This window comes from Caretta caretta, chromosome 13, assembly GCF_965140235.1.
Source record: "Caretta caretta isolate rCarCar2 chromosome 13, rCarCar1.hap1, whole genome shotgun sequence".
Lineage (NCBI taxonomy): Eukaryota > Metazoa > Chordata > Testudines > Cheloniidae > Caretta > Caretta caretta.
In genome coordinates this window covers 39,048,262-39,074,545 of record NC_134218.1, presented here as the reverse complement: position 1 = coordinate 39,074,545, position 26,284 = coordinate 39,048,262, and the positions used below count along the sequence as shown (strand labels likewise).

At 65.5% G+C, this 26,284-nt stretch overlaps 3 protein-coding genes across 3 annotated transcripts; 1 reads left to right on the top strand and 2 right to left on the bottom strand.

Moving 5' to 3' along the window:
* Nucleotides 1-2,509: 2,509 nt before the first annotated feature.
* On the bottom strand, nucleotides 2,510-4,818 carry PSMB5 (proteasome 20S subunit beta 5). Its single transcript, XM_048820427.2, has 3 exons — nucleotides 4,592-4,818; nucleotides 3,335-3,641; nucleotides 2,510-3,017 (listed from the first exon to the last, which is right to left on the bottom strand). Exons 1-3 carry the CDS (start codon nucleotides 4,793-4,795, stop codon nucleotides 2,716-2,718), a joined length of 813 nt encoding a protein of 270 aa, XP_048676384.1. The 5' UTR covers nucleotides 4,796-4,818; the 3' UTR covers nucleotides 2,510-2,715.
* A 761-nt stretch (nucleotides 4,819-5,579) lies between these two features.
* On the top strand, nucleotides 5,580-9,829 carry PSMB11 (proteasome subunit beta 11). The gene has a single exon (XM_075118971.1). The coding sequence runs from the start codon at nucleotides 7,306-7,308 to the stop codon at nucleotides 8,104-8,106; it is 801 nt and encodes a 266-aa protein (XP_074975072.1). The 5' UTR covers nucleotides 5,580-7,305; the 3' UTR covers nucleotides 8,107-9,829.
* On the bottom strand, nucleotides 9,789-19,098 carry CDH24 (cadherin 24). The gene is given in 21 exon segments (XM_048820369.2): nucleotides 9,789-10,727; nucleotides 10,730-10,766; nucleotides 10,768-10,804; nucleotides 10,806-10,859; nucleotides 10,861-10,995; nucleotides 10,997-11,036; nucleotides 11,295-11,358; nucleotides 11,361-11,513; nucleotides 11,515-11,766; nucleotides 11,768-11,836; nucleotides 11,945-12,066; nucleotides 13,117-13,253; nucleotides 13,783-13,849; nucleotides 13,852-14,023; nucleotides 15,110-15,206; nucleotides 15,208-15,269; nucleotides 16,265-16,440; nucleotides 17,269-17,385; nucleotides 17,650-17,944; nucleotides 18,192-18,322; nucleotides 18,325-19,098. Coding segments are annotated over 21 exon segments (2,382 nt in total). The 5' UTR covers nucleotides 18,395-19,098; the 3' UTR covers nucleotides 9,789-10,632.
* Between the last annotated feature and the right edge of the window lie 7,186 nt (nucleotides 19,099-26,284).

Below are 26,284 nucleotides of genomic sequence, written 5' to 3'. Positions count from 1 at the left end.
GCACACGCCCGCCCTCAGCACACACCGCTCCCCCGGCTGTTCCCACCCCTCAACCACCCCCCCGCTGCTCCCACCCCCCCAGCTGCTCCCACCCCCCCAGCTGCACACGCCCGCCCTCAGCACACTGCTCCCCCGGCTGTTCCCACCCCTCAACACCCCCCAGCTGCACACTCCCGCCCTCAGCACACACCGCTCCCCCGGCTGCTCCCACCCCTCAACCACCCCCCCGCTGCTCCCACCCCCCCAGCTGCACACGCCCGCCCTCAGCACACTGCTCCCCCGGCTGTTCCCACCCCTCAGCCACCCCCCACTGCTCCCACCCCCCCAGCTGCACACGCCCGCCCTCAGCACACACCGCTCCCCCGGCTGTTCCCACCCCTCAACCCCCCCCCACTGCTCCCACCCCCCCAGCTGCACACGCCCGCCCTCAGCACACACCGCTCCCCCGGCTGTTCCCACCCCTCAACCCCCCCTGCTGCTCCCACCCCCCCAGCTGCACACGCCTGCCCTCAGCACACACCGCTCCCCCCAGCTGCTCCCACCCCCTCAACCCTCCCCCCGGCTGCTCCCACCCCACCAGCTACAAACACCCACCCACAGCGCACACACCCCCAGCTGCTCACACGCCTGCCTCCCCCCCCACATGCATTCCTTGGTGGGTCCCTGCCAGGGGCACCCCAGCTGTTCCCATCCCCCAACCGCTTCCCCCCCCCCTCAGCTGCATATGCCCACCCCCAGCACGCACTGCTCCCCCGGTGGCTCCCACCCCCCCTTCCGCAGCTGCACATGTGGGCCCACAGCTTGCACACCCCCAGCTGCACACATCTCCCTCTCCTGCATGCCTCAGTGGGGCCCTGCCAGGGACACCCCAACATGCTCCCACCTTCCCAGTCCCCCGCAGCCACCCTCTCTCTGTCCTTTCTCCCCTCCTGGGTTGGCTCCCTGTCCCCCTCTCCCCCGGTGCTCCACCCTCCCTCTCTTCATGGCCCAGCTCCGGAGCACCCTTGTCTCTTACTCTCCCCCCACCTCCATCCCCCCTTTCCCACTCCTCACCCTACGGTGGGGATACAGGGGAATGGGCAGTGGGGTCAAGCAGAGATGGGGTGCGGGCAAGGTTAACCCTGGGTCACCTCCCACAGAGTGACCCAGCAAAGAAGTGGGGGTGAGATGGGGTGTGAGAGGCAGGATTGAGGAGCATGGGCCACTTGGGGGGAGCCCAGGACTCCTGGGTTCTCTCCCTGGCTCCAGGAGGGGAGTGGGGTCTAGTGGTTAGAGTGGGCAGGGGCTGGGAGCGAGGACTGACTCCTGGCTTCTCTCCCTGGCTCTGGGAAGGAAGTAGGGTCCATTGGTCAGTGGGGCTGGGAGCCGGACTCCTGGGTTCTATGCCCGTCTCCTTGCTGCTCCCTGGTGGGTTGTTGACATGCAGCCACCTCGGCATCGCAGGCGAAGGCAGGGCACAGGGCCGGTTCCGAAGCCCATGGAACATGATCCGGCCGGATGGCACCGACCCCGGGCCGGCTCTGGGGTGGGCTGCACAGAGCAAATCCACCTGTCGCCACTGACACCCTCATTGGCCAGCTTCACCTTCCAGCCCCACATCTTGTCTGTGCTGGCTGGGACAGTCGCTCCCGGCTGTATCCATGGGGCTGCACTCCCCCCCGCAGCGCTGGCTGGGACAGGGGCTCCCGGCTGCACTCCCCCCCGCAGCGCTGGCTGGGACAGGGGCTCCCGGCTGCACTCCCCCCCGCAGCGCTGGCTGGGACAGGGGCTCCCGGCTGTACTCACCCCCCCAGCGCTGGCTGGGACAGTCGCTCCCGGCTGTACCCACACAGCTGTACTCACACCTGTAGCACTGGCTCACGCCCAGCTCGTCCTCATTTCCCACTCCCCCATTTGCGGGGTCAAGCACCACTGGCCGGCCCCTGGCAGGCGAATGACAAACCGCACCTGACAGGCGGCCGATGCCCTGGTGAGTTCCCCTCTGGGGATCTGCCAGGCAGCCAGCTTCTACCGCAAGGAAAGGCCACACTGGCAGAGCCTCCTCGCTCGCCCCCAGCTGGCTCTGAGCCTTTGTTCGAGGAATTAATGAACTGGGGCCCGCTGGGCAGTGCCACAATACTCCCTGGAAGCCAGCAATGCGCAAGGGTCAGGCGAGGTTGCCCGGGCCCTGTCCCTGGGGATTTACAGCTGGTAGGGGTTGCCCCTCAGGCTGTAAAGCCAGGAGCAGCCAGGCACTGGCCCTGCAGATGCTGACTGCCCCCCTCGGCGATGTCCCCTGTGCCTCCCCCAGCCTTCCTGGGAGGCCAGAGAATTCAGGGTCAGAGCACTGCGTCCAGCCCCCAGCCTGCCTCCCCACCCCCCACCGGATTCCCCGAGCCAGGCTCCCCCTGATCCGGGGCAGGTTGATGCCCAGGGAGTGGGTGGCGCAGGCGGGCCAGGCTGGGCTCACTAGCAGCCCAGCTTAGGACTAGGCCCACCCCCTACCCCCCCAAATGACGACACTCTCCAGCAGTGGGACAGAAACAAGCTTTATAGGGAGCCAGCAGGGTCCTCGCACCATGGGCCCCTGCAGCCACCCCATGGCCCTAGCTCCACCCCCAGCTATAGGCCATGTCCCCCGCCATGTGCAGTTACCCCAGCCACGCCCCTTCCTTTGTAACCTTCAGGGAATCCCCATGGCCAATCTGTGCCCCCCCCCGCGGCCCCAGCCCACACTCAGGCGGCCCCGTCCCCCTGCGGGTCCCCGCAGTACTGAGCGTGAAGCTGGGCCACGTCGTCGGTGGAGACACGGACCCAGCCGTCCTGCCGGACATGGTACAGGTTGACCTCGCCCCCGGAGTAGGCATCGCGGTAGGTGGCCTGGTAGATGGCACGGCGGGCCAGGTCGTAGGCCTCCTCGGCTGACAGGTCGGACGCGTAGCCGCGGTCTAGCACCCCGTAGGCATACACCGAGCCCGAGCCCACGGAGAAAGCGGTGCCTGAGAGGCGGTTCCCCTCACTGTCCACATAGTACAGGCCTGAGGGAAGAGGGGGGTTACTGCAGGCTCCCCCCGGAGATGCGGTCCCCCCTCCCCAGCTACGGGGTCCCCCCTCTTCCCAGAGACAGGGGGCACTGCACATGTAACTCCTCTCCCCAAAGTGAAGCCCAAGGAGAGAGGATGGGGCAATGAGGGTCCCCTGGAAGGTGTAGATAAGGGGATCACCCCAAGGGGGAAGGTGGGACAAGTGAATGGAGGGGGGAGGAGCTGGGGAGGGGGCTGGGTACTCTGGGGCCCCGGGGGGCAGGGAGAATCCCGGGAGGGGGCTGGGTGCTCTGGGGCAGGGGTGCCCTCACCTGGGCCCCGCTTGTCCCAGCCGCAGATCATGGTCCCCAAGCGGAGGCCCAGCCCCTTGTACTGATACACCATGTTGGCCAGCAGCTTGGAGGCGGCGGCCACGGAGATGCGCTCCTTGTTACGCAGCTGGTAGATGCGGCACTGCCGGGCCAGCAGCCGCTCCCAGAAGCTGCAGTCGGCGGCGCCGCCCGCCATGGTGCCCAGCAGGTAGGGGTTGATCTCGATCACCTTCTTCACCGTCTGCGAGGCCACGTAGGAGCCGGCTGTGGCCCGCGAGTCCACCGCCACCACCACGCCCTCCTGGAACTGGGGGAGGAGGGGTCAGGGGGCACCGAGCTGGGGTACGCCCCCCCAGGGCACAGTGCCCCCCCCACACCCTCCTAGAACTGGGGGAGGAGGGGTCAGGGGGCACCGAGCTGGGGTACGCCCCCCCAGGGCACAGTGCCCCCCCCACGCCCTCCTAGAACTGGGGGAGGGAGGATCAGGGGGCACCAAGCTGGGGTACGCCCCCCCAGGGCACAGTGCCCCCCCCACACCCTCCTAGAACTGGGGGAGGGAGGATCAGGGGGCACCGAGCTGGGGTACGCCCCCCCAGGGCACAGTGCCCCCCCCACACCCTCCTGGAACTGGGGGAGGGAGGATCAGGGGGCACCGAGCTGGGGTACGACCCCCCGGAGCACAGTGCCCCCCCAAGCACAGTGCCCCCCACCACCACACCCTCCTGGAACTGGGGGAGGAGGGATCAGGGGACACCGAGCTGGGGTACGACCCCCCAGAGCACAGTGCCCCCCACCGCCACTTTCCTGCCACTGGAGGGGTGGGCGGGTCAGGGGCCCAAGCCCGGCTATGGCCCCCCTGGGGCAAGGCACCCCCACTCAGAGGATGGCAGCCCCATTCCTACACCCTCGCTCCACCCCAGATCACTGCCCAACCCACTCCGGAGCAGAGGGGCTGACCCTGACCCCACTGTGCCCCCCATATGGACTCTGGCGCAGCCCTCAATCCCCTTCCCTGCAGCATGTCACAGGGGGCACCCCCCTAATTCCCGCCCCACACACATAGCAGAGTCTGTGCCCCGCCCCCTCCTCCTATGGGGGGGGTCTCCCAGCCTAGCCCCGCCCCCTCCTCCTATGGGGGGGGTCTCCCAGCCTAGCCCCGCCCCCTCCTCCTATGGGGGGGGTCTCCCAGCCTAGCCCCGCCCCTGGCTGGCGCTGCCCTTGGGGCGAGGGGGGGTCTCCCTCTCCGGCCCCGCCCACCTTGAAGGCCAGCGTGGTGGTCCCGTGCAGCAGCTCGATCCTGGCGTCCCCCGCGGCCGGGAGCCCCCAGGCGGGCGGGGCCAAGCCGGGCGGGCCTGGGGCCGGGCGGGGCCCGGGGGCCTGGAGCTCGCAGCGCCCCGCCAGCCCGAAGAAGCCGGCCCGGTTGACGGCCAGCTCCGGCGGCAGCAGGCTGGCCAGCGCCATCTTAGGTGAGGGCAGGATGGGGGCGTGGCCTCGCCCTGTCCCATATGTAAGGCCGGCCGCCATCTTGGGTGAGGGCACAGCGTGACTCGGCGGCACTGTGACCGCCATGTTGGACGGAAGGGCTCTGTGACTTCACCTCCTATCAGATGTATGGTGCGTGGGCGCCATCTTCGGTGAGGGCAGCGCATGCGCCTTGAAGGCGAGCTGGCTAGACGACCTAGGTCACTCACAGGGTTCGGAGGCCAGCTTGGGTTGGGGTGATGGGCTCGCGTAAAGCTGTGCGTGGCGGCCATCTTGGAAAAAGGCAAGGCGGCTTCACTACCTGCTGAAAGCGGCGGTCCGTCCTCTTTCCGAGGTCAGTGAAGATCACGTGACAGATCCCGCAGCGGCCATCTTGGTTATGAGCAGCCTCACTTCGCTCCCGTCTAACACATGGTGAGCGGCGGCCATCTTTATTAGGGGCATGACTGGCCCTGGAAAGGGCGGGGGCTGCAGCCCCGCGCGCCGCCCGTCCCCCAGCGCGTGCAAATCCTCCTGGGGCAGGTCACACCTGCGGTCCGTGTGCAAGGGCCGTGCAACCTCGGGCTGCCACCTTTCTACTCCCATCCAGCCGAACACCCTGGCCCCGCCCCCTCACTCATTTTCACTGGGGTGGGGTTGGGGCGGGCCAGGTCTCTGGCTGGGATGGAGGGGGATCAGGGTTGGGGCTGGGGGAGTGAGGGCTCTGGCCGGGGGGGCGGGCACCGGGGTGGGGCTGGGATGGAGGGGGATCAGGGTTGGCGTGGGGGGGTTAGGGCTCTGGCTGGGGGCAGTGCGTGGAGCCCCCTCACTACCCCTTGGAGCTGGAGGGGGGACATGCTGCTGCTTCCAGGAGCCACGCGGGGCCAGGGCAGGCAGGGAGCCTGCCTTAGCCCTGCCGTGACACTGACCAGACTCTTAATGGCCCGGTCAGCAGGTATTCCTGTCCAAAACTGGACACCTGAGACCCCTAGTGCAACCCCCCCTGCACACTCACTTATCAGTTGGCAGCCTCTGGGGGCCAGTGTGCAAAGCCCCTTTGTGAATGTGCAAACCACCTGGGAGTGTGCAACAGCCCACATGAGTGTGCAACCCCCATTGTGAGTGTGCAACACCCTTTCGACTGCGCAACCCTTCTTTGCCGCATGTTTGTGCATCCCATCATGTGAGCATGCAACTCCCGGGAGCATGCAAATCCCCCTTTGGGAGTGTGGGAACCATTTGGGAGTGTGCAAGCCCCCTTGATGAGTGTGCAAGCCCTTTTTGCAAATTGGTAAGCTCCTGGGTGTGTGCAACCCCCTTTGTGAGTGTGCAACACCCCCTTGACTGTGCAACCCCTCTTTGCCAGTGCACAACTCCCCCTTTTCATTTATGCAAACCCCTTTGTGTGCATGCAAATCTCTTGCTGGGTGTGAAAATCCCTTTGCAATATGCAGATTCCCTTGGGAGCCTATAAATTGCCCCATGAATGTGCAAGCTACTGTCTCTGTGTGCAACTTCCCCCCCCTCCCCCCCAGAGCATGCAACTCCCTCAAACCTTCTTGGAGAGGTGGGGGTAAAACAAAGCCCTGTGCTGGAGTCAGCTGCCCCTGATGTGCACGAAAATGCCTGGTGTGTAAGGGTGGCTCCTTGCCCGTCAACATGTGTGTGTACAACCCCAACTCAAGAGTGCAAAATGCCTGGGGCTGGGCCAGCCCCCTTTGCACGGCAGCCAGTGGCTCCCTATGCAGGTGCAGCCCCCCTCTCAGGCTCCCCTGTCTCTGTGTGCAAGCTACCCCTTGTATGGATCAAAACACACCAGCCCCCACATGCATGTGCACAATCCCCTCTGAGTGTGCAAAGTGCTCTGCCATGCCCCATGTACAATTCCTCTGAGTGCATCCCCACCCCATTTGTACAGAACCCCTTGCACCTGGCCGTATGCCTTTGGGTGTGCCAAGTACCCGGGCACGTGGAAAGCAGACGGCAGGTGTGCCAATTCCCCCCGACCCTCCAAACGCCTTGGGCATGCAAAGCCCCGCTGAGACCGTGCAAAAGTCCTTGTGCGAGTGCAAAGCCCCTTGTGCGCGTGCAACCCCCTCCCCACCTCGGGTGTGTGTGCTGCCACTCCCCTCCTGAGCATGGAGACACCCCCATTTCCCCCGCGGCCCCCCCAGCCCTGGTAGGTGTGGGGCGAGGGGTCCGGTGCTGTTACCTGACACATCCCCTGTGCGTCTCTCTCTGCCCCCAGCTCTGGGCAGGGGACGCGGCGTGGGGGTGGGGGACGCCGGGCTGAGCAATGGAGCGTGACAGGAGCTGACAAGGCAGCATCTGGGTGGGGGGGAATCAGAGACCGACCGGGGGGCTCCCTCCCGCCCAGCGCTGCTCCCCCTCCCCCCCACTCTCTCCTGCCCCAATGACACTGTCTCCCCTCCCCCCAGCGACATTCCCCTCCCCCGTCCCCCTATATTTGCTGGTACCCTCCCTCCCCGCCCCACTCTCCTGGCTGTCCCATGGCTCTGCAGGACTTACTGTGCTGCGGGCCCCGCCCCCCGCCGCCCCCGTGGCCCCTGCCACCCCCCTGCCCGGTGCCTGCTGACACCCCCTGCCCCCTGCCCCATGGCACCACCACGCTGGCCTTCCGGCTGGCCCAGGGCGTGGTGGCAGCAGCTGACACCCGCTCGTCCTGCGGCACCTACGTGGCCTGCCCGGCCTCCCGCAAGGTGCTGCCCGTCCACGCCCGGCTGCTGGCCACCACCTCGGGGACCTCGGCCGACTGCGCCACGTGGCTGCGGGCCCTGCGCTGCCAGCTGGCCCTGCGCTGCCAGGAGGACGGGCGGGAGCCGGGCGTGGCCGAGGCGGCGGCGCTGCTGGCGGGCGGGCTGCGGGCGTGGCGGGGGCGCGGGCTGGGCGTGGCCGTGGCGCTTTGCGGCTGGGACCGCGCCGGCCCCGGCCTCTGGTACGTCCACAGCGACGGCACCCGCCTGCCCCTGGACCTGGTGGCCGTGGGCTCCGGCTCGCCCTACGCCTACGGGCTGCTGGACGGGGCCTACCGCCCTGACATGCCGCCCGCCGCCGCCTACGCCCTTGCCCGCCGCGCCGTGGCCCACGCCGCCCGCCGCGACGCCTACTCCGGGGGCTGCGTCGACGTCTTCCACGTGCGCCAGAGCGGCTGGGTCTGGGTGTCCCGCGGCGACGTGGGGGAGCTGGGGGGCCTGGCCCGGGCACCGGGGCCCACCGAGGAGGAGGAGGGAGCAGAACAGACCAGTGTGGACCAGTATAAACCAGCAGGAACCAGCCTGGAGCATCATTAGCCCGTCTATACCAGGATAAACGGACTTGGAGCATTATGAATCGGCGCGGCCCAGCGCTCAGCAGCACGACGTGGCTCAGAGCAGCGCAAAACAGCCGGGCACCGTGTCTACACCCGGCTTGGACCCACCCCGCTCCAGCAGCCCCGCGCCGGACCGGCGTAACCCAGCCTGGCCTCCCGCGAAGCAGCAGGCCCCGGGCGCCACCAGCCCACCCTGCCGGACCCCCTGGGACCGCCCAAGCAGCGGGCCCTGGGCGCAGGCGGCTCTGGCCGGAACTGGAATAAAGCAGCAGATGAGCAATAAACGCGGCTGTGGCCGGGCAGCGCGGTATCTGGGGGCCGAGATGTATGTGGGGGGGGGTTTCCATGTTTATCTCCCCATCTGGCACCAGCCCTCCATCCCCCGCCCCACAGCACCCCCTGCAGGCGAGGCTGGGACTGGAGTAACTGGGAGCCCCACGCGCCCGGCTGCTGGGGGGTGTTATTCCAGCCACGCCCTGGGCATGTCACTCCCTGATCTGAACTGGGGTCCGGGGGCGGCAGGGTCTGGGCTCCCCCCGACTCCTCCTTCCGCTCGGCTGCTTCGCTCCCCCTCCGACTGCACTGCCCCACGGCCCTGCCACGCAGCCAGCTGCCCGCCCCGTCTTTGTCCCTCCGTCCCTCGCTCCCTGCCCCACTCCTTCTGTCCCTGCCCCACTCCTTCCGTCCAGCCCTGCTCCCTCCGTCCCTCGGTCCCTGCCCCACTCCTTCCGTCCAGCCCCACTCCCTCCATCCCTCTGTCCCTGCCCCACTTCCTCCGTCCCTGCCCCACTCCTTCCGTCCAGCCCCACTTCCTCCGTCCCTCGGTCCCTGCCCCACTCCTTCCGTCCAGCCCCACTCCCTCCATCCCTCGCTCCCTGCCCCACTCCTTCTGTCCCTGCCCCACTCCTTCCGTCCAGCCCTGCTCCCTCCGTCCCTGCCCCACTCCTTCCGTCCAGCCCCACTCCCTCTGTCCCTCTGTCCCTGCCCCACTCCTTCTGTCCCTGCCCCACTCCTTCCGTCCAGCCCTGCTCCCTCCGTCCCTCGGTCCCTGCCCCACTCCTTCCGTCCAGCCCCACTCCCTCCGTCCCTCTGTCCCTGACCCACTTCCTCCGTCCCTGCCCCACTCCTTCCGTCCAGCCCCACTCCCTCCATCCCCCTGTCCCTGCCCGACTCCTTCCATCCTGCCCCACTCCCTTCATCCCTCTGTCCCTGCCCCACTCCCTCCCTCTGGCTCTCACATTGACCCACCATCTCTTGCTCCCCTCTTTCCCCCATTGCTCTGCTCTGTCCCACCAGCCCCTGCTGAACCCCCTCCCCATATGTCTGGGGGGACCCCAGTGTTCACGGAGGCCCCATTAGCAGGTCCTTCATGCTCCAGCAGAGCGAGGGAGGGGGAAGGGCCAGCGGAGCAGTGCCCCCACCCTTCTTTGCTACTGTTGGGGGGGTCCTGCTGGCCCCCCTCCCCTTCTCATTTACATAGAAATTAAATTGGAGACAAAGACACTTGGGCAGATCAGTCATTATAGCATCCGCCCCCGGGGCCCTGCATGAACCCAGGAGTCCTGCCTCCCAACCCTTCCCCCAGCTTGAACCACCAGACCCTACTCCCCTCCCGGAGCCGGGAGGGACCCCAGGCATTTGGGCCCCGCAATGAGGCAGAGGTTTGTAGTTTACAAAATAAAGTGTTTATTACGAAATTATAACATGGACACTTCCCCCTCTTCTCGAACACAATCGTACGTCCCTCCCACCCTACACAATGGCACCCCCCCCCGCAGTATCCAGTGGGATTAAAAGTCCCAGAGCAGAATCCAAGGGTGGTCAAGGGGTCTGGTGGCTTGGGGGGGGGCAGGGGTCTGGTGGATCAGGGAAGTTCCTAGATCTGTGGGGTCCAGCCCACGCCCTCATCCCCTGGGATTTCTTGGGGCTCTCCTGGCTGGGGGCGGCGGCAGGATGCGACGGTGGGGGTCTCAGCCTGATGGGGGGGCTGGATAAGGCATTAATCGGGGGCGGGGGGTCACGGTCAGTCACAGTGGGCGAATGGCCATGGGGGCGAACACAGGACAAAGGCCGAGCTGGGGCGGGGGAGGCCATGGGGCCGAAGCACTGAGAGGGGGCAGGGCGGAGCAGGGGAGGGGTGGGTGCCATGGCCAGATGTAGCCACTCCCCCATGGCCCTGGCCATGCCTTGGGGGCTGAGAAGGGGGTGTGGCTGGAAGTGGGAGCGGCCTGCTTGGGGGCGTGGCTAGGAGAGTGTTGTGGGCCTGCAGGAGTGGCCATGGCATGGCCTGGCGGTGGGCGTGGCCTCACTGGTGTGGCCAGGAGGTGGGCATGGCCTTGCTGGTATGACCTACAGGGAGGGGGGCGTGGCCTTGCAGGTGTGGTCAGGAAGTGGGCGTGGTCAAGTGGCATGCCCCGGGCATGGCTGGAGGTGGGCGTGGCCATGCTGGCATGACCCAGAGGGAGGGGCGTGGCCTCTCAGGAGTGGCTGGGAGGTGGGCGTGGCCTCAGGCGGGCCCCTCTTGGCCCCCATAGAGCTCGGCCACAGTGCAAAAGAGGGGCCCCCACTCACCAGGGTTGCCCCCCTCCCCCTCGCTGCCCCCCAGGAGGAGCCCAGGGGGCTGAGGCTGCCGCAGGGCGTGTCCCCCCCCGTCGTAGCCGTAGACCTGCAGCGAGTCGTGGGGGGGCCCGGGGGTCGGCGTTGGCCCGTCCCAGGCGGGCGGCGAGGCAGGCGGGGGGGGCCAGGGAGGAGTCCGGGGGCGGGTGGACGCTGCAGGGCAGCCATGTCGAAGGCCTGGGTGTCGGCCTCGCCCCCCCCGTAGCTGATGATGTTTTCGCACACCTTGCCCTCTCCGCCGGCGCTGCCCGCGCCCCCCCTTGGGGCGCCCCCAGGCCAGGAGCCCTGCCAGCGCTGGGGGGAGGGGGGTCAGTGCTGGGCCCCCAGAGGCCCTCCTACCCCAGCCATCCCTCCCCTATCCTGCCCCCAGCCCTCCCATACCCCCCATCTGGGTGCCACCTGGCCCGTCCCCCCGGTTCCTCTCCTCCATCCATGCCTGCCTTGGGGCCCCCCGGGCCAGGAGCCCCGCCAGCGCTGAGGGGAGGGGGGTCAGTGCCGGGCCCCCAGAGCCCCTCCCCCATCCCGTCCCCCCAGACCCCACACCCCCCTCACCGAGCAGGCTGGTGCCGCAGCCCAGGATGGCCAGCAGGGCAGCAGTGCTGAGCCCGGGGGGGCACGGGCAGCGGGGGGGGGGGGCTGGCAGGAGCGCAGGCTGCCATCGGGCCGGCACTGGCAGATGCTCAGCGTCAGGGTGGGGGTGCCCGTCAGGGCGGGACGTCCCCCATCCACCAGCTCCAGGGGCACCAGCAGGGGGGGCCCACCTGGGGGGGGGCAGCCACAGGGCCTGGAGCAGGAGAGCGGCTGAACCATCTGGGGGGAGACGCAGAGAGTAAGTGAGGGGGTTGGGGGAGGGGTGGTGAGCAGAGGGGAAGGGGACAGTGTGGGGGGCCAGGGGAGGAGTGGGGAAGTGGGGGGACTTTGGGAAGGCCGGGGACAGAGGACAGCGTGGGGGGACAGAGGGGGGGGCAGTTAGCAGACCCTCGTTGTCCCGCACAGTGATGTTGGGGGGCCCCAGCCCCGGGGGGGGAGCGAATTGTCACCCGACTCCCGGCCCCACCGTCGTCCCGGTCCCGCGCCCAGATGGTCTGGATCAGCTGTGGGAGGAGAAGAGCGTGAACCCAGGCATCCTGGCTCCCAGCCCCCACCCCCACTGCACCCCCATCGGCCCCGGCAGGGAGGGACCCAGGCATCCGGGCGCTCACCTGGCCTGGCGCTGTGCCGTGACAGATGAAGGGCTCGGTCCCTGGTGCCAGCTGGGGCACGTTGTCATTCACGTCCAGGGCGTGCACAGCCAGAGGGACGGGCGCAGCCCGCGCCGGGCTGTCTGGAGCAACAGACGGGGAGGGGCACGCGGCCAGCACAGACACGAGGGGGGGCACGCCCGCCACGCACGGGGACACGCCCGCCACATGCAGAGACACGCCCGCCACGCGCGGGGACACGCCCGCCACGCGCAGAGACACGCCCGCCACGCGCAGAGACACGCCCGCCACGCACGGGGACACGTCCGCCACATGCAGAGACACGCCCGCCACGCGCGGGGACACGCCCGCCACACGCAGAGACACGCCCGCCACACGCAGAGACACGCCCGCCACGCACGGGGACACGCCCGCCACGCACGGGGACACGCCCGCCACGCACGGGGACACGCCCGCCACGCACGGGGACACGCCCGCCACACGTGGACACGCCCGCCACGCGCAGAGACACGCCCGCCACGCGCAGAGACACGCCCGCCACACCTAGACACGCCCGCCACACCTAGACACGCCCGCCACGCGCGGGGACACGCCCGCCACGCGCCGGGTAGCGTGCCATGATCCACAGCAACACCAGCACACATGCCGCAAACACAGAACATGCAGCCCATGTGCAAAGCCCGTGTCAGTCCACACGCAGCCAACGATGCACAAGCCGTGCACGAGTCCCAGAGCATCAGCAATATGCCGCCACCACGCAAAGCCCACATGCAATCCAGGGCCAGCCACCAGCCAGCCAACACATAGCCCACACGCAAACCACGCCCAGAGCCGGGGCCACACGCAACCAACACGCAGCCCACGGGGCAGCCATGCCCGATACACGACGCACACACAGCCCACACACTGCCACAGGCCAAACACCAGGGCGAGTACGGAGCCCACAGGCCACCAACACACAAAGAACACGCCAACAACATGCAAACACCATCCCACCAACACGCAGACACAGAGGGGGAGAAAAGGCTGGTGAATACATACTAAGGCAAACCAGAACTGTCAGCACCCCCTGCAAGGGCAGCTGCCCCCCACTGGGCCCCCATAGACCACCCCCCCTCCCCCAGTGGTGTCAGCCCCCCTGGGCAGCTGCCTCCGGCTGGGCCCCCCCTTACCTAGTTCAGTGGCCACCACAGTTATGTTGTGCCAGGCCAGCGTCTCCCTGTCGAGGGGCAGGGCCGTGCGGAGGGTCCCGTCCTGGGGGCTGATGCTGAAATACCGCCCGGGGTCTGAGTGGGGCAGGATGGAGTATCTGGGGGAGCAGCAAGAGATCGGGGTGGGTCAGGGGGCTCTCCCACGGCCAGCACCTCCCCGTGCCTCACGGTGCCCCCTGCTGGGAGCTCTCCCCACGCCCAGCACCTCCCCGTGCCCCACGGCACCCCCTGCTGGGCACTCTCCCCACGGTCAGCGCCTCCCCATGCCCCAAGGCACCCCCTGCTGGGCACTCTCCCCACGGCCAGCGCCTCCCCGTACCCCAAGGCACCCCCTGCTGGGCACTCTCCCCACGGCTAGCGCCTCCCCGTGCCCCACGGCACCCCCAGCTGGGAGTTTCCCCCCGGCCAGCACCTCCCCGTGCCCCACGGTGCCGCCTGCTGGGAACTCTCCCCACGGCACCCCCTGCTGGGAGCTTCCCCCCGGCCAGCACCTCCCCGTGCCCCGCGGCACCCCCTGCTGGGAGCTCCCCCCACAGCCACTGGCTCCGTGTGCCCCACGGTGCCTCCTGCTGGGAGCTCCCCCCATGGCCACCACCCCCAGTGCCCCCTGCAGGGTGTGGCTGGTACCGGATGGCGCTGCTGGGCATGTCCAGGTTGGAGGCTGTGATCTTCCCCACCACGGTGCCGGGGGGCTGTCCTCGGGCACACCCAGCTGGTAGCTGGGCCGGGCGAAGGCTGGGGGCTCGGCTGCGTCCTCCACGGCGGCCACGTCCTTGAAGTGCCCCTGGCGGATGTACAGTGGGTCAACCTGTGTGTTGGCCGCCTCCACCCGCAGGGTGTATGCTGGGCGCTGCTCGAAGTCCAGCGGCTGGGGGAAGACAGGGTGGGGGGAAGAGGAGGGGGTTAGCAGTCGGTCTCTGGGGGAGATGGGGGTGTGACGAAGTGGGACTGTTCTTAATGTTCTCTCGGAATACGGTGTAGGTGCCTCAGTTTCCCCTATGCAGTTCTGAAGTATCTCGGGGGTGGGATAAGGGGGTGTGATTGCTGCAGAGCCCTAGTGGGCCAGCGTGATGCTGTCTGCACAGAGAATGGCCGACACCCCGTCTCCTGGCCACTGATGGCCTGGGGCCTCCCCTGCAAGGAGCCAACTGAAGGGGTTGGAGAACACAGAGATCAGGTGGCCTCCTGGCCCGGGAAAGAGACAAAGGCCAGAGGAGGGGCTGGAGAAATGGAGTTTGGAGCTGGCTGGGGAAATGGAGCGGGGCCCAGACGGGGCTCTGGCCTCTTTGGCCCCAAGATGGACCTGACTTCGGGCTCCAGTTTCCTGTACCTACAAGCTCTGTTTTGGCTCCTGTTCCTGTCGTCTAATAAACCTTCTGTTTTACCGGCTGGCTGAGAGTCACGTCTGACTGTGGAGTTGGGGGGCAGGACCCTCTGGCTCCCCCAGGACCCCGCCTGTGCGGACTCACTGGGGGAAGCGCACGGTGGGGCAGAGGATGCTGAATGCTCTGGGGTCAGACCCAGGAAGGTGGAGCCGGGTGAGCTGCGTGTCCTGCAGACAGGCTGCGCCCCGAGAGGAGGCTCCCCCAGAGTCCTGCCTGGCTTCGTCGGGAACAGTCCCAGGCATCGCCCGGGCACCCCGTGACAGGGGGCGTCAGCAGCCGGGCTCGGGGGGGGAACGGGGGGTTAGCAGTTGGCCCCGAGGGGAGGATCCCAGCCTGGGAAAGAGGGCATTGGGAAGCTGAATGGCAAAGGGACCCAGGCATCCAGGAAGGGGGGTAGGGAAAGGGGGCAGCAAGACACGTAGCCATGGAGGGACCCTGGTGTCCAGGCGGGATGGGTCTGGGTAGGGCGGCAGGACCTTGGGGCGGGGGGGCGGGTAGCTGGATGGGACCCCAGGGTCTAGGGAAGGGCAGGGGAGGCTCGCGGGGACTCAGGTGTCCGGGTGGGGCACCTGGCTGAGGGTGAGGAGGCCGGCCCGGCCCAGCGGGTCGGTGCTGATGGCGAAGGGCCCATCCCCGTCCAGCAGCCGGTACTGGAGCCTCGCGTTGCCCCTCGTCCGGATCGTGGGCCCGGAGCCGCCCCACGGGGGAGCCCCCCAAAGCCAGCACCCCCTGCACCCCATAGCCCCCCTCCGCTGGGAGCCCCCCATAGCCAGCACCCCCTGCACCCCATAGCCCCCCTCCGCTGGGAGCCCCCCATAGCCAGCACCCCCTGCACCCCATAGCGCCCCCCACTGGGAGCCCCCCATAGCCAGCACCCCCTGCACCCCATAGCCCCCCTCCGCTGGGAGCCCCCCCATAGCAAGCACCCATTGCACCCCATAGCCCCCCTCCGCTGGGAGCCCCCCATACCCAGCACCCCCCTGCACCCCCTAGCCCCCCTCCGCTGGGAGCCCCCCATAGCCAGCACACCCTGCACCCCATAGCGCCCCCCACTGGGAGCCCCCCATAGCCAGCACCCCCTGCACCCCATAGCCCCCCTCCGCTGGGAGCCCCCCATAGCCAGCACCCCCTGCACCCCATAGCATCCCTCCGCTGGGAGCCCCCCATAGCCAGCACCCATTGCACCCCCTAGCCCCCCTCCGCTGGGAGCCCCCCATAGCCAGCACCCCCTGCACCCCATAGCGCCCCCCACTGGGAGCCCCCCCATAGCAAGCACCCATTGCACCCCATAGCCCCCCTCTGCTGGGAGCCCCCCATACCCAGCACCCCCCTGCACCCCATAGCACCCCTCCGCTGGGAGCCCCCCATACCCAGCACCCCCCTGCACCCCCTAGCCCCCCTCCGCTGGGAGCCCCCCATACCCAGCACCCCCTGCACCCCCTAGCGCCCCTCCGCTGGGAGCCCCCCATAGCCAGCACCCCCTGCACCCCCTAGCGCCCCTCCGCTGGGAGCCCCCCATAGCCAGCACCCCCTGCACCCCCTAGCGCCCCTCCGCTGGGAGCCCCCCATAGCCAGCACCCCCTGCACCCCATAGCACCCCTCTGCTGGGAGCCCACACACACCCAGTCCCCCCCCAGCCAGGGGGCTGAGTACATGAGCAGGGCAGGAGAGGGAGTCAAGGGGTGTGGAGGAGGGGCAGGGGCGGCAGAGGACCCGGGCGGGGCAGAGGGTCTCTCACTCTGGGGGAACTTGGGTGGGTTGTCATTGACGTCGCTCAGGGTGACAGTGACACTCCCCAACAGCCCCCCGGCCTGGCCCCCCATGTCCTTGGCCTGGATCACCACCAGCAGCTCGGCCTGTGCCTCCCGGTCCATGTTGGGGATCGCGGTGCACACCACGCCTGCCACGGGAGAGAGGGGGCAGTCAGAGACCAAGGGGGCAATGGACGGGTGGGTGGGTGGACGGATGTAGAGATGGACAGACAGACGGACGGATGGAGGAATGGACGGGTGGACGGATGGACAGACAGACGGATGGAGGGGCAGACAGGTGGATGGACAGAGGGATGGAGGAGGGATGGGTGGATGGAATAGATGGACCGAGGGACAGGTGGACAGATGGAGGGACGGGTGGACAGACGGACGGACAGATGGAGGGACGAGTGGATGGAGGGATGGACGGGTGGACGGACAGACGGACGGAGGGAAAGAGGGAGGGACGGGTGGATGGATGAGTGGACGAGGCAATGGATGGGTGGACGGATGGAGGGACGGATGGACGGACAGACGGACAGATGGATGGAGGGAGGGACGGGTGGATGGAGGGAAGGATAGACGGAGGGACAGGTGGATGGATGGACGGATGAGTGGACGAGGCAATGGATGGGTGGACGGATGGAGGGACGGGTGGACAGACAGACGGACGGGTGGACGGAGGGAGGGACGGGGCGATGGACGTATGCTCTGAGGGAGGACACTCAAAGACACGCAGATGGAGGCCACAGAAGCCATGGGCAGGGGCAGGTGGGTTGGAGGGGGCAGGGGCAGGTGGGTTGGAGGGGGCAGGGGGCACAGACACTCAGGGGATGGGAGACGGACAAACTGGGGCCCCACATCACCCCCCCCCCACTTCCTCCCCCGCAACCAACACCAACCCTACATGGTCCACCTGCATCCCAGCCCCCACAGGCTGCAGCCCGCCCCCCCCTCCGGGCGGCGTCTGCCCGCACCGGTCGGGGGGCGATGGAGGAGGAGGGGCCCCTCCAGCACCATGTGCACCAGCTTGGAGCTATTCCCAGAGCTCGGGTCATGGGCGTCCTGGGCCGTCACCTGGATCACGGATGTCGCTGGGGGGAGAGCGCAGTGAGGGGGTGGGCTGCGGGTCGGGAGTGAGGGGCACTGGCAGGCTGGGGCAGGGCGGGCACTCACCCACGCTGCTCATCTCGGGCGCAGTGAGGGGGGTGGGCTGCGGGTCGGGAGTGAGGGGCACTGGCAGGCTGGGGCAGGGTGGGCGCACTCACCCACGCTGCTCATCTCGGGCGCAGTGAGGGGGGTGGGCTGCGGGTCGGGAGTGAGGGGCACTGGCAGGCTGGGGCAGGGCGGGCACTCACCCACGCTGCTCATCTCGGGCGCAGTGGCATGGTAGGGGCCGCGCGGGCAGACGGGCGGGTGGTCGTTGACGTCCTGCACTTTGATGATGAACTCGGAGGGCGGCTCCAGGGGCCGGTTTGAGGCCTGGTCCACGGCCTGGGCCAGCAGCGTGTATTGGGCCTTCTCCTCCCGGTCCAGGGTCTTGGTCACGAGCACGTTCCCCGTCCGCTCGTCGATCACAAACACCGTCCCGGCCCCTTCGCCCGTGAGCACATACTTGATCTGCCCCTCGCCCCGGTCCACGTCCGAGTGCAGCTGTGGGGAGAGGGGCGCATGGACCCAGGCGTCCGGGCTTGCAGCCCTCTGAAGGACCTGCTCCCTTCCCAGATCCAGGCAGAGAACCCAGGAATCCTGGCTTCCAGCTCCACCCCCGCTCTAACCACTAGACCCCAGGGCTCATCCCTTCCAGAATACCCAGGTGTCCAGGCTCTCCCCATGCCCACGGGACCCAGATTTCCAGGCCCTCCCCCCACCCACGGGACCCAGGTGTTCGGGCACTCACTCTGCCGATGAGGACAGGCTCGGGGCCGGCATACTCCTCGATGACGAAGAATTGGTTCCAGACCCAGCTACGTCGAGATCTCAGCAGGGGGCGCTCCCAGCCCTGGGTTGGGGCCCCCTGGGAGCCCGGCCGGGGGGACCCAGGCATCCGGCGCAGCCATAGCCCCCCAGCCAGGTCAGCAGGAGCCCCAGGATGCTGGGCATGTTGCCCACTCACGCCGCCTCCTGCGGGGGGCACTGCCCATGGGCCCCCACCCAGCTACCCCATCGGGGGGCACCTGGAGGGACACGGGGCTCAGCTATGGAGGGAGACACCCTAGAGCCCCTCCCCCTCCAAGCACTGAGATGTCATAAAATCCACCGTGAGCAGGTGGGGGGGGGCACAAGGGGTGAGCAAAGGGGGCAGAGAAACCAGCGTCCAGTGTGATGAGCTTCCAGGGCTCAGCAGAGAATTCAACAGAGCTGGGGGCTGTGGGTCAGGAGATCTGGGTGGGGGGCAGGGGCTGCAGGTCGGGAGTGAGGGGCACCGGCAGATCTTGGGGGGGGGCAGAGCCGGGGGGGGAGGGGCTGCAGGTCGGGAGTGAGGGGCACCGTGGGTCTGGAGGCAGATTTACAGCCGAGCTGCGTGACCGAAATGGCTAATGAGGGTCGGAGCCGCTGGAGACAGACGGAGAAGATCCCCGCGCCCCCCCCCGTCCCCTCCCCCGCCATTGCGATTGTCGCAGTCAATATTTAATGTCTCCGGACGCACCCGTCGGACAAAAGAAGGGGGGAGCCGTTGCCCCCCCGGGTTCCCCCATCCCAGACACCCTATCGGGGGGGTTGGAGAGAGGGAAGGAGGAAGAGACAAGGAGGGAGAAACACAAACAGCTCCCAGCCTACACCCCCCGACTCCGACCCCCCAGACTGGGCCCCACCTCCTGACTCCCCCCCAGTCCCTGGGCCCCCCCACCTCGATCTCCCGCATTTACCTCCCCGCGCTCTCCCAGACCCCCCGGCCCCGCGCTCCCCACTTTCCCCCCAGCCCAGATCCCCCCACTGAGCCCCTAAGCTCCCCTGACCCCCCAATCCTCCCGCAGGTTCCCCCCCGGCACTGAAGAGACACCAGGGGAATGTGGAAGTGGGGGAAGGAGATTCGGGGGGACCCCCGTCCCCGCTCTCCAACACCCACAGACGCCCCCCAGGGACTTACCTGGGCCTGGGGGACCCTGGGTCGGTGGGGGGAGCGAGGGCAGGAACCGGGGCGGGGGGGACGGGAGAGGAGCGGGAGCCGCTGCCTGGACACGAGCGAAGGATGCGGAGACGGAGCTGAGTCCTGCCCCCCCCACCCCTCCGCCCGCCTCCTTCCCTCCGGCCCCCGGAGCCGCCTGCTGCGGGGGAGAGATAAGAGACCCCCCAACCCCCTTCCGAGTCTTCTTCTGCCCCCCCCCCAGCCCTGCTGGTGCCCCTCACTCCCGACCCCGCTAGCCCAGCCCTGCCGGTGCCCCTCACTCCCGACCCGCAGCCCCCTGCCAGCCCAGCCCTGGGGCCCCCAGCTGGTGCCCCTCACTCCCGACCCGCAGCCCCCTGCCAGCTCAGCCCTGGGGCCCCCAGCTGGTACCCCTCACTCCCGACCCCGCTAGCCCCCTGCCAGCCCAGCCCTGGGGCCCCCAGCTGGTGCCCCTCACTCCCGACCCCGCTAGCCCAGCCCTGCCGGTGCCCCTCACTCCCGACCCGCAGCCCCCTGCCAGCCCAGCCCTGGGGCCCCCAGCTGGTGCCCCTCACTCCCGACCCGCAGCCCCCTGCCAGCCCAGCCCTGGGGCCCCCAGCTGGTACCCCTCACTCCCGACCCCGCTAGCCCCCTGCCAGCCCAGCCCTGGGGCCCCCAGCTGGTACCCCTCACTCCCAACCCCGCTAGCCCCCTGCCAGCCCAGCCCTGGGGCGCCCAGCTGGTACCCCTCACTACCGACCCTGCAAGCCCAGCCCTGCCGGTGCCCCTCACTCCCGATAGCCCAGCCCTGCCGCTCCTGCCCCCCTTTTCCCAGCTCCGGGCGAGCATCACTTGCCCTCGGCGGTGGCTGGGAACCGGAAAATGTGATTGTTTTTAATGAGCTGTGGAATTTTTAAGTGGGGTGTGGGGGGGAGATTTATGGGGAGCGGGGACAGGGGTGACCCAGCGGGGGGACACTCAACTCCCTTGGCAGCCCTCCCAGCACTCCTCTTATCCCCAGCTGGGCCCCCCGGAGTCAAAACCCGGAAAGTTTGTGAAAGCCGAATTGATACAGTCCCTGGCCGCCTTCAGCCCTGGACTACAAAGAACCCTGCGCCCCGGTGAGGGGCACCAGGAGGGCTGGGGTCGGGGGCAGGGCTAGGCTAGCAGGGGCCGTGGGTCAGGAGTGAGGGGCACTATGGGGTAGAGTTTTGTTAATGTCCTTATGGCCCCCAGGCGACCATCTAGGAGTGAGGTGGGGGGTTAGTACTTTGGACCAGAGGAATTGGGGGAGGGATGTTATTCCCCTAGTCCCTGGGCCCCTCCTGCAGTGGGGCAGATAAGGGCAGGTAGGCCCGGGGGGCAGAGTGGGGCAGTGAATTCTAGGTTGTGGGGCTTAGCACTAGAGAGACGGGGGTCAAAGAGCACCAGTGTTCTTCCCTCCTGCAGCTGGTGCCAGGGGGGTTGGAGTGCCCCCCCATGTATGGGGCAGGGGCCTCCCCCACTTGTCTCCGCCTCACTAGGCCAGGGCGACCTTTCTCCAGGCTGTAGCAATTCTTAGAGGGAGGCTCAGGCTGGTATCTGAAGCCCCCTTCCCAGGAGGAGGCTCAACCCCCTTTTCTTGTGCCCCCATCCAACCCCCCCACAAAACAGCTCATCAAACCTCTCATTTTTCACACTAAAAATTATTTTTTCAGCATCAGGCGAGAAAACATTTGCTCTTCTCCTCTGCTGACCTGGCCAAAATTAAGAACTCAGCCCGTTCCCCTCCCTCGTAGCAGGTTTCATTTATTCCTTTTTCCTTTGAAAACCTCCAGCTATAGTCAGAGCCCTACAAACCAAGACCAGCGCCGTTTCTCTGCTTCTTTTATTTTCCAAGCAAAAAGAAAACGGATAAAAGCAGAGGAAAAAGGAAGTGACCAAAAAATGGTGCCCCCCCCTTTTCAAGGTTTTTAGCCTGGCGAAAGCTGGATAAAGGGGCCTGTTCTCTCATGTCTAGAGCAGTTTTCCCCCTTCAAAAAGTGTTCAATTAGAGCGACCCCTCCCCTCCCCGTTTTCATATTTCTGACACCACCTCCTGGGAAAAACAGAACAAAAAGACTAAGAATGGTCACAATTTTGCCATTCTCTGAAATCTTAATTCTTAGAACCCTCAAAAAATAAATACCACTTTAAAAAAAAAATATCAAAGCCGTGTGAGAGATCCTCCCAGGGAAAAGCAACCAAAAAAGTCCCCCATTTTTCTCCTTTCTAGAATTTTGCGTGCGCTGGTTTTGAAGCCTGGGAAGGGGGCGGCCCAATGTTAATGGCACTTGGGCGCGCTTTGAGGCGAGGAGAAAGTGGTTACCGACCTTGCAGATGTGACGCTCGTGTCAGTTCCATGTTAGGCATGTGCCACAGGCACCATGGTTGGAGATTTTCCCCTAGTGGTACCCTGGAGGCCAGTCCTGGTGCCCCCTGGACCCCTGGGCCCATGCACCCGTAGAAGGGGTCCCACCAGCCCTGTACCCTTCAGTTCCTCGTCAGCGACTGAGCCAGCGAGGATGGAGGGCGGGTCCGGACTGGACGTGAGCAACATCTCGAAGAACAAGTTACAAAGGTCAGTCAGCGTCTTTTCTCCGAGTGCTGGCTCCCATCCATTCCACAACAGGTGACTCCCAAAGAGTGTCCCCGGACCCCTCTCCCAACGCTAGCATCGCCTGGGCCTGCTGGGTGAGGGTATAGCGGGCTGCGAAGGGATGGACCGATGCCCACGCTGCGGCCCGGCAGATGTCCTGGATTGATACTGGCACGAGGAACGCTGCAGACGAAGCCCTTGCAGAGCGAGCCGTGACAATGACCCGAGGGAAACGTTTGTCTACCTGTAACATACCCAGCTTCAGGTGGGTATCCAGTCCGTGATCCTCTGAGATGACACCAGCAGACCCTTTGTCCTGTCTGCCACCAAAGAGCTGCGTTGACAGCAACGTTCCTCAGCCGAATCCCGAGGAAGAAGACAGGCAGAAAAATGTCCCGGTTGTTAGGGAGCTGGGACACCACCTTCATCAGGAAGGCTGGGTTAGGACACAGACAGACCTTGTCCTCAAAGGACAATCAGAAGTGGGGGCTCTGATTTTGGGAGGCCACCTTCCATGAGCAGCAGAAGCTGGGAACAAGATGCCAACAGCTTGAAGAGGGGGCCCCCCAGCAGCTTTGACAGCACCAGACTCAGGTCTCACGGGGGAATTGGGTCATGGACCTGACGGCGGAGCCTTTCCAGACCTTTAAGGAACTTGACCATCATCTCATGCAAGAAGTCGGATTTCCCGCAGAGCGGAGGGTGGAAGGCCAAGATGGCTGCCAGGTGGACTCTGATGGATGATAGGGCCAGATCTTGGTGCTTCGGGTGGAGCAAGACTGGATGCAGAGAGGACTGAGATGGGGACAGACCCCAATCCAAGGCCCAACATGTGTAATGCTTCCACTTGGCCACACATTGCCCTGGGAGAGGGTTTTCTGCTACCCAGTAAGACTTGCTGGACCTGCTCCAAGGAGGCCCTCCTCAGGGTTCAGCCATGGAGCAGCCAAGCCATCAGATGCAGGGACACGAAGTTTGGATGAAGCAACCGACCGTTGTTCTGCGAGAGCGAGTCCAGGAATAGTGGGAGCTCGAACAAGGCCGCCACCGACAGGTCCAGAAGCATGCCAAGCCACTGGGGCTCTCAGAATAACCCTCGCCCTGTCTCTCTTGGTCTTTAAGAGGACGCTGTGGACCAAGCGTGTCGGTGGGAAGGTGTACAGCAGTCACCCCCGCCCACAAGAACAGACGACGTCGGATGCTGAGCCTGTGCATTGAGCAAACCTGCTGCCATTTCCTGTTCCATCTGGAGGGGAACAGGTCCACCCAAGGAGTCCCCACCTCTGGAAGACAGCGCTGACGACCTCTGGGAGGAGGGACCACTTGTGGGGAGAGGAGAAGGGCCTGCTGAGGTGATCCACCCCTGCGCGTCCTGGGGGTGGTGCGACGCCTCGAGGCGAACAGCATGTTCCACGCAGAAATCCCATAACCGAAGAGCCTCCCAGCACAGCGAGCTCTGCCTTACTTGTTGGAACCGGGTCTCCGGCAGGTGGTCTCTGGCCCAAGTGGAGTCAAGCACCGCTCCTACAAACTCTATCCTCTGAACCAGTATCAGAGCTGATTGCTGTTTGTTTATAAGCAGATCCAGCTCCCGACAGGTGGCCCATACCATGCTGTGTTGGACCTGAGCCTGTGAATGGCCTTAGACTGCCCGTCAAGGTATGGGCAGATCTGTAAGCCCCGACATTTCAGGGAAGCTGCCACCACCGCTATGTGGTTTGTGGAAACTCTTGGGGCTGACAAGAGACCGCAGGGGAGTGCAGTGAATTGGTACGGGTGCTGCTCCAGCACGAACCGGAGGAATCACCCGTGCCCACAGAAGATCGGAGATATGGAAATAAGTGTCCTTTAAATCAGCAGCTCTCAACCTTTCCAGACTACTGTTCCCCTTTCAGGAGTCTGATTTGTCTTGCAAACCACAAGTTTCACCTCACTTAAATCACTTACAAAATCAGACAAAATAAAAAAGCGTCGCAGCACGCTAGTACTGAAAACCTGCTTCCTTTAAGAACATAACGGCCAGACCGGGTCAGACCCAAGGTCCATCTAGCTCAGTATCCTGTCTTCTGACAGTGGCCTACGCCAGGTGCCCCAGAGGGAATGAACAGAACAGGGTATCATCAAGTGATCCATTCCCAGCTTCTGGCAAACAGAGGCTAGGGATACCATCCCTGCCCATCCTGGCTAATAGCCATTGATGGAGCCATCCTCCATGAACTTATCTAGTTCTTTTTTGAACCCTGTTATAGTCTTGGCCTTCACAACATCCTCTGGCAAGGAGTTCCACAGGTTGACTGCGCATTGTGTGAAAAAATACTCTCTCATTGTTACCATATAATTATAAAATAAATCAACTGGAATGTAAACATGGTACTTACCTTTCAGTGTATAGTCTATAGAGCAGTATAACCAAGTCGTCTGTATAAAATTGTAGTTTGTACTGACTTCACTAGTGCTGGCACTTACAGTCTCTCCCCTTTTTCTTGCAGGCCTTGCTCCTGGGAGACCTGAGAACCTGAGAGGTGGTTGTGGCTAGAAGTATCTCTGAGACTCGGGGCGCGTAGAGAGCAGCGCGTGGCCCTGCAGTCCTTCAAGCCGTGCAGCTCAGGGTTCGTCTGCTCCACAGGAGAGGTCTGGGACTGACTGCTGAGCCTTGTAAGAAAGGCCCGAAGACCGCAGCCACAAACTGCACCGGAGAAACACAGCTGATGCCAAGGATCTGGTTGCCAAATCAGCCACGTCTAAGGCGGTCTTGCCTCCCTCCATGATGGCCAAGAGTTCCTGCCTCGACTCCCGGGATGGGGGTCTTGACGCTTGGCCACAGAGTCCCAAATATTAAAGTAGCGTCTCCCCAGCAACGCCCGCTGGTTGGAGATACGAAGTCATTGGCTGGCTGCCAAACACACCTTCCTACCAAACCAATCGAGTCTTTTCATATCCTTATTTTCAGGGGTGGTGCTTGTTCCTCCCTGTCTGCCCTGCTTGGTAGTGGCTGAAACCATCAGGGGCTGCTTCCTCCTCCACTGCGACAGATGGAAGCTCGGTACTAGGGTCGGAGTCTGAATCCAGGCCCAGTACTGGGGTACTCCTCAGAGACCACTGAGGATGACATCTGGGAGTAAGGTCCACAGGTTCCAATAAGGCCAATGTGCTGGCCAATGCCCAGGTGTCCAAGCACCTGCAGACAGATCTGCACTGAGGTCTGATGTGTACGACTGGTACCAGTGCCTCTTTGGGGGAGGGATGGATTAACCCTGGAGTCAGAAGACGATTCCTCCCTTGGGGACCATGGCGGAGCCATTGCTATGTCCACGTACTGGCGGTGATGGGGGGCCGGGGAGTGGCATCGAGCCCGAGACAGGTGCTGCGACACCAGGGATATGTGTTGTGGCTCTGGGGACTGATGCCAAGAAACTGGTGCCCAGGAGGCTGGTGAACGGTGCTGTGAAGCCGGAGAGCTGCGAGGGTCGGAGACCATGGTGGGCCCATGGGTGGGGGACTTCGCCTGGAAGGGGCTGGTTGAGGTTCCAGGACGTGGGGGGCACCGGGAGAGACATTAAGCACCTCACTGCCTGGAACGCCTCCAGGAGTCAATGGAGCTTGTAGGTGGAAGATGCCCCGACCGCTTCCAGGAGTCGGTGATGGGTCCTGGACCAGGCTTGGTGCCTGGGGGACCGTTGCTGCTGCAGCCCATGGTTCTGGGGAGGACAACTGGCCTGGCGTGGGTCTCACCTTGTCCCCCACCTAGTCCTCCGAGGTACCAGGGAGCGTCAGGTTTCTGCTCGCTGATTCTTGTGCCTCTTCCTTGGCATGGGAGATGGAGAGTGGTGAAAGGGAGTGCCGTGGTGCTGGGAGGGGCCCGGTGTACACCAAGGCCAATGTTCCTGGGCTAAGAGCCACTTCCAATAACGGGGCATTCAAGCGAACGTCCCTGTCCTCAGCTGTGCGGAGTTCTGCAGATCTTGCACCTGTCCTTGACGTGAGCTTCCCCAAAGCACTTTGAGCAGCTCGCATGCAGGTCGCTTGCTGGCCTGGGCTTACGGCAGGCAGCTCACGGTTGGAAAGCCAGGCACCCGAAGCGGGACACCGAACTAAGTAACTAAAGTAAAACTCTGAACTATACACAAGAGAAAAACTCCAAGAACAAGTCCAAGAACCACTAGGAAACTTGCAATCGCAAGACATGTTCCGGCAACTGTCTCAGGCGGCAAGAAGGAATCGAAGGGTGCGGGGGCAGTGGTGCCCCTTTATACCGGTGCACGAGCGCAGGACTCCAGGGGGCGCTAGG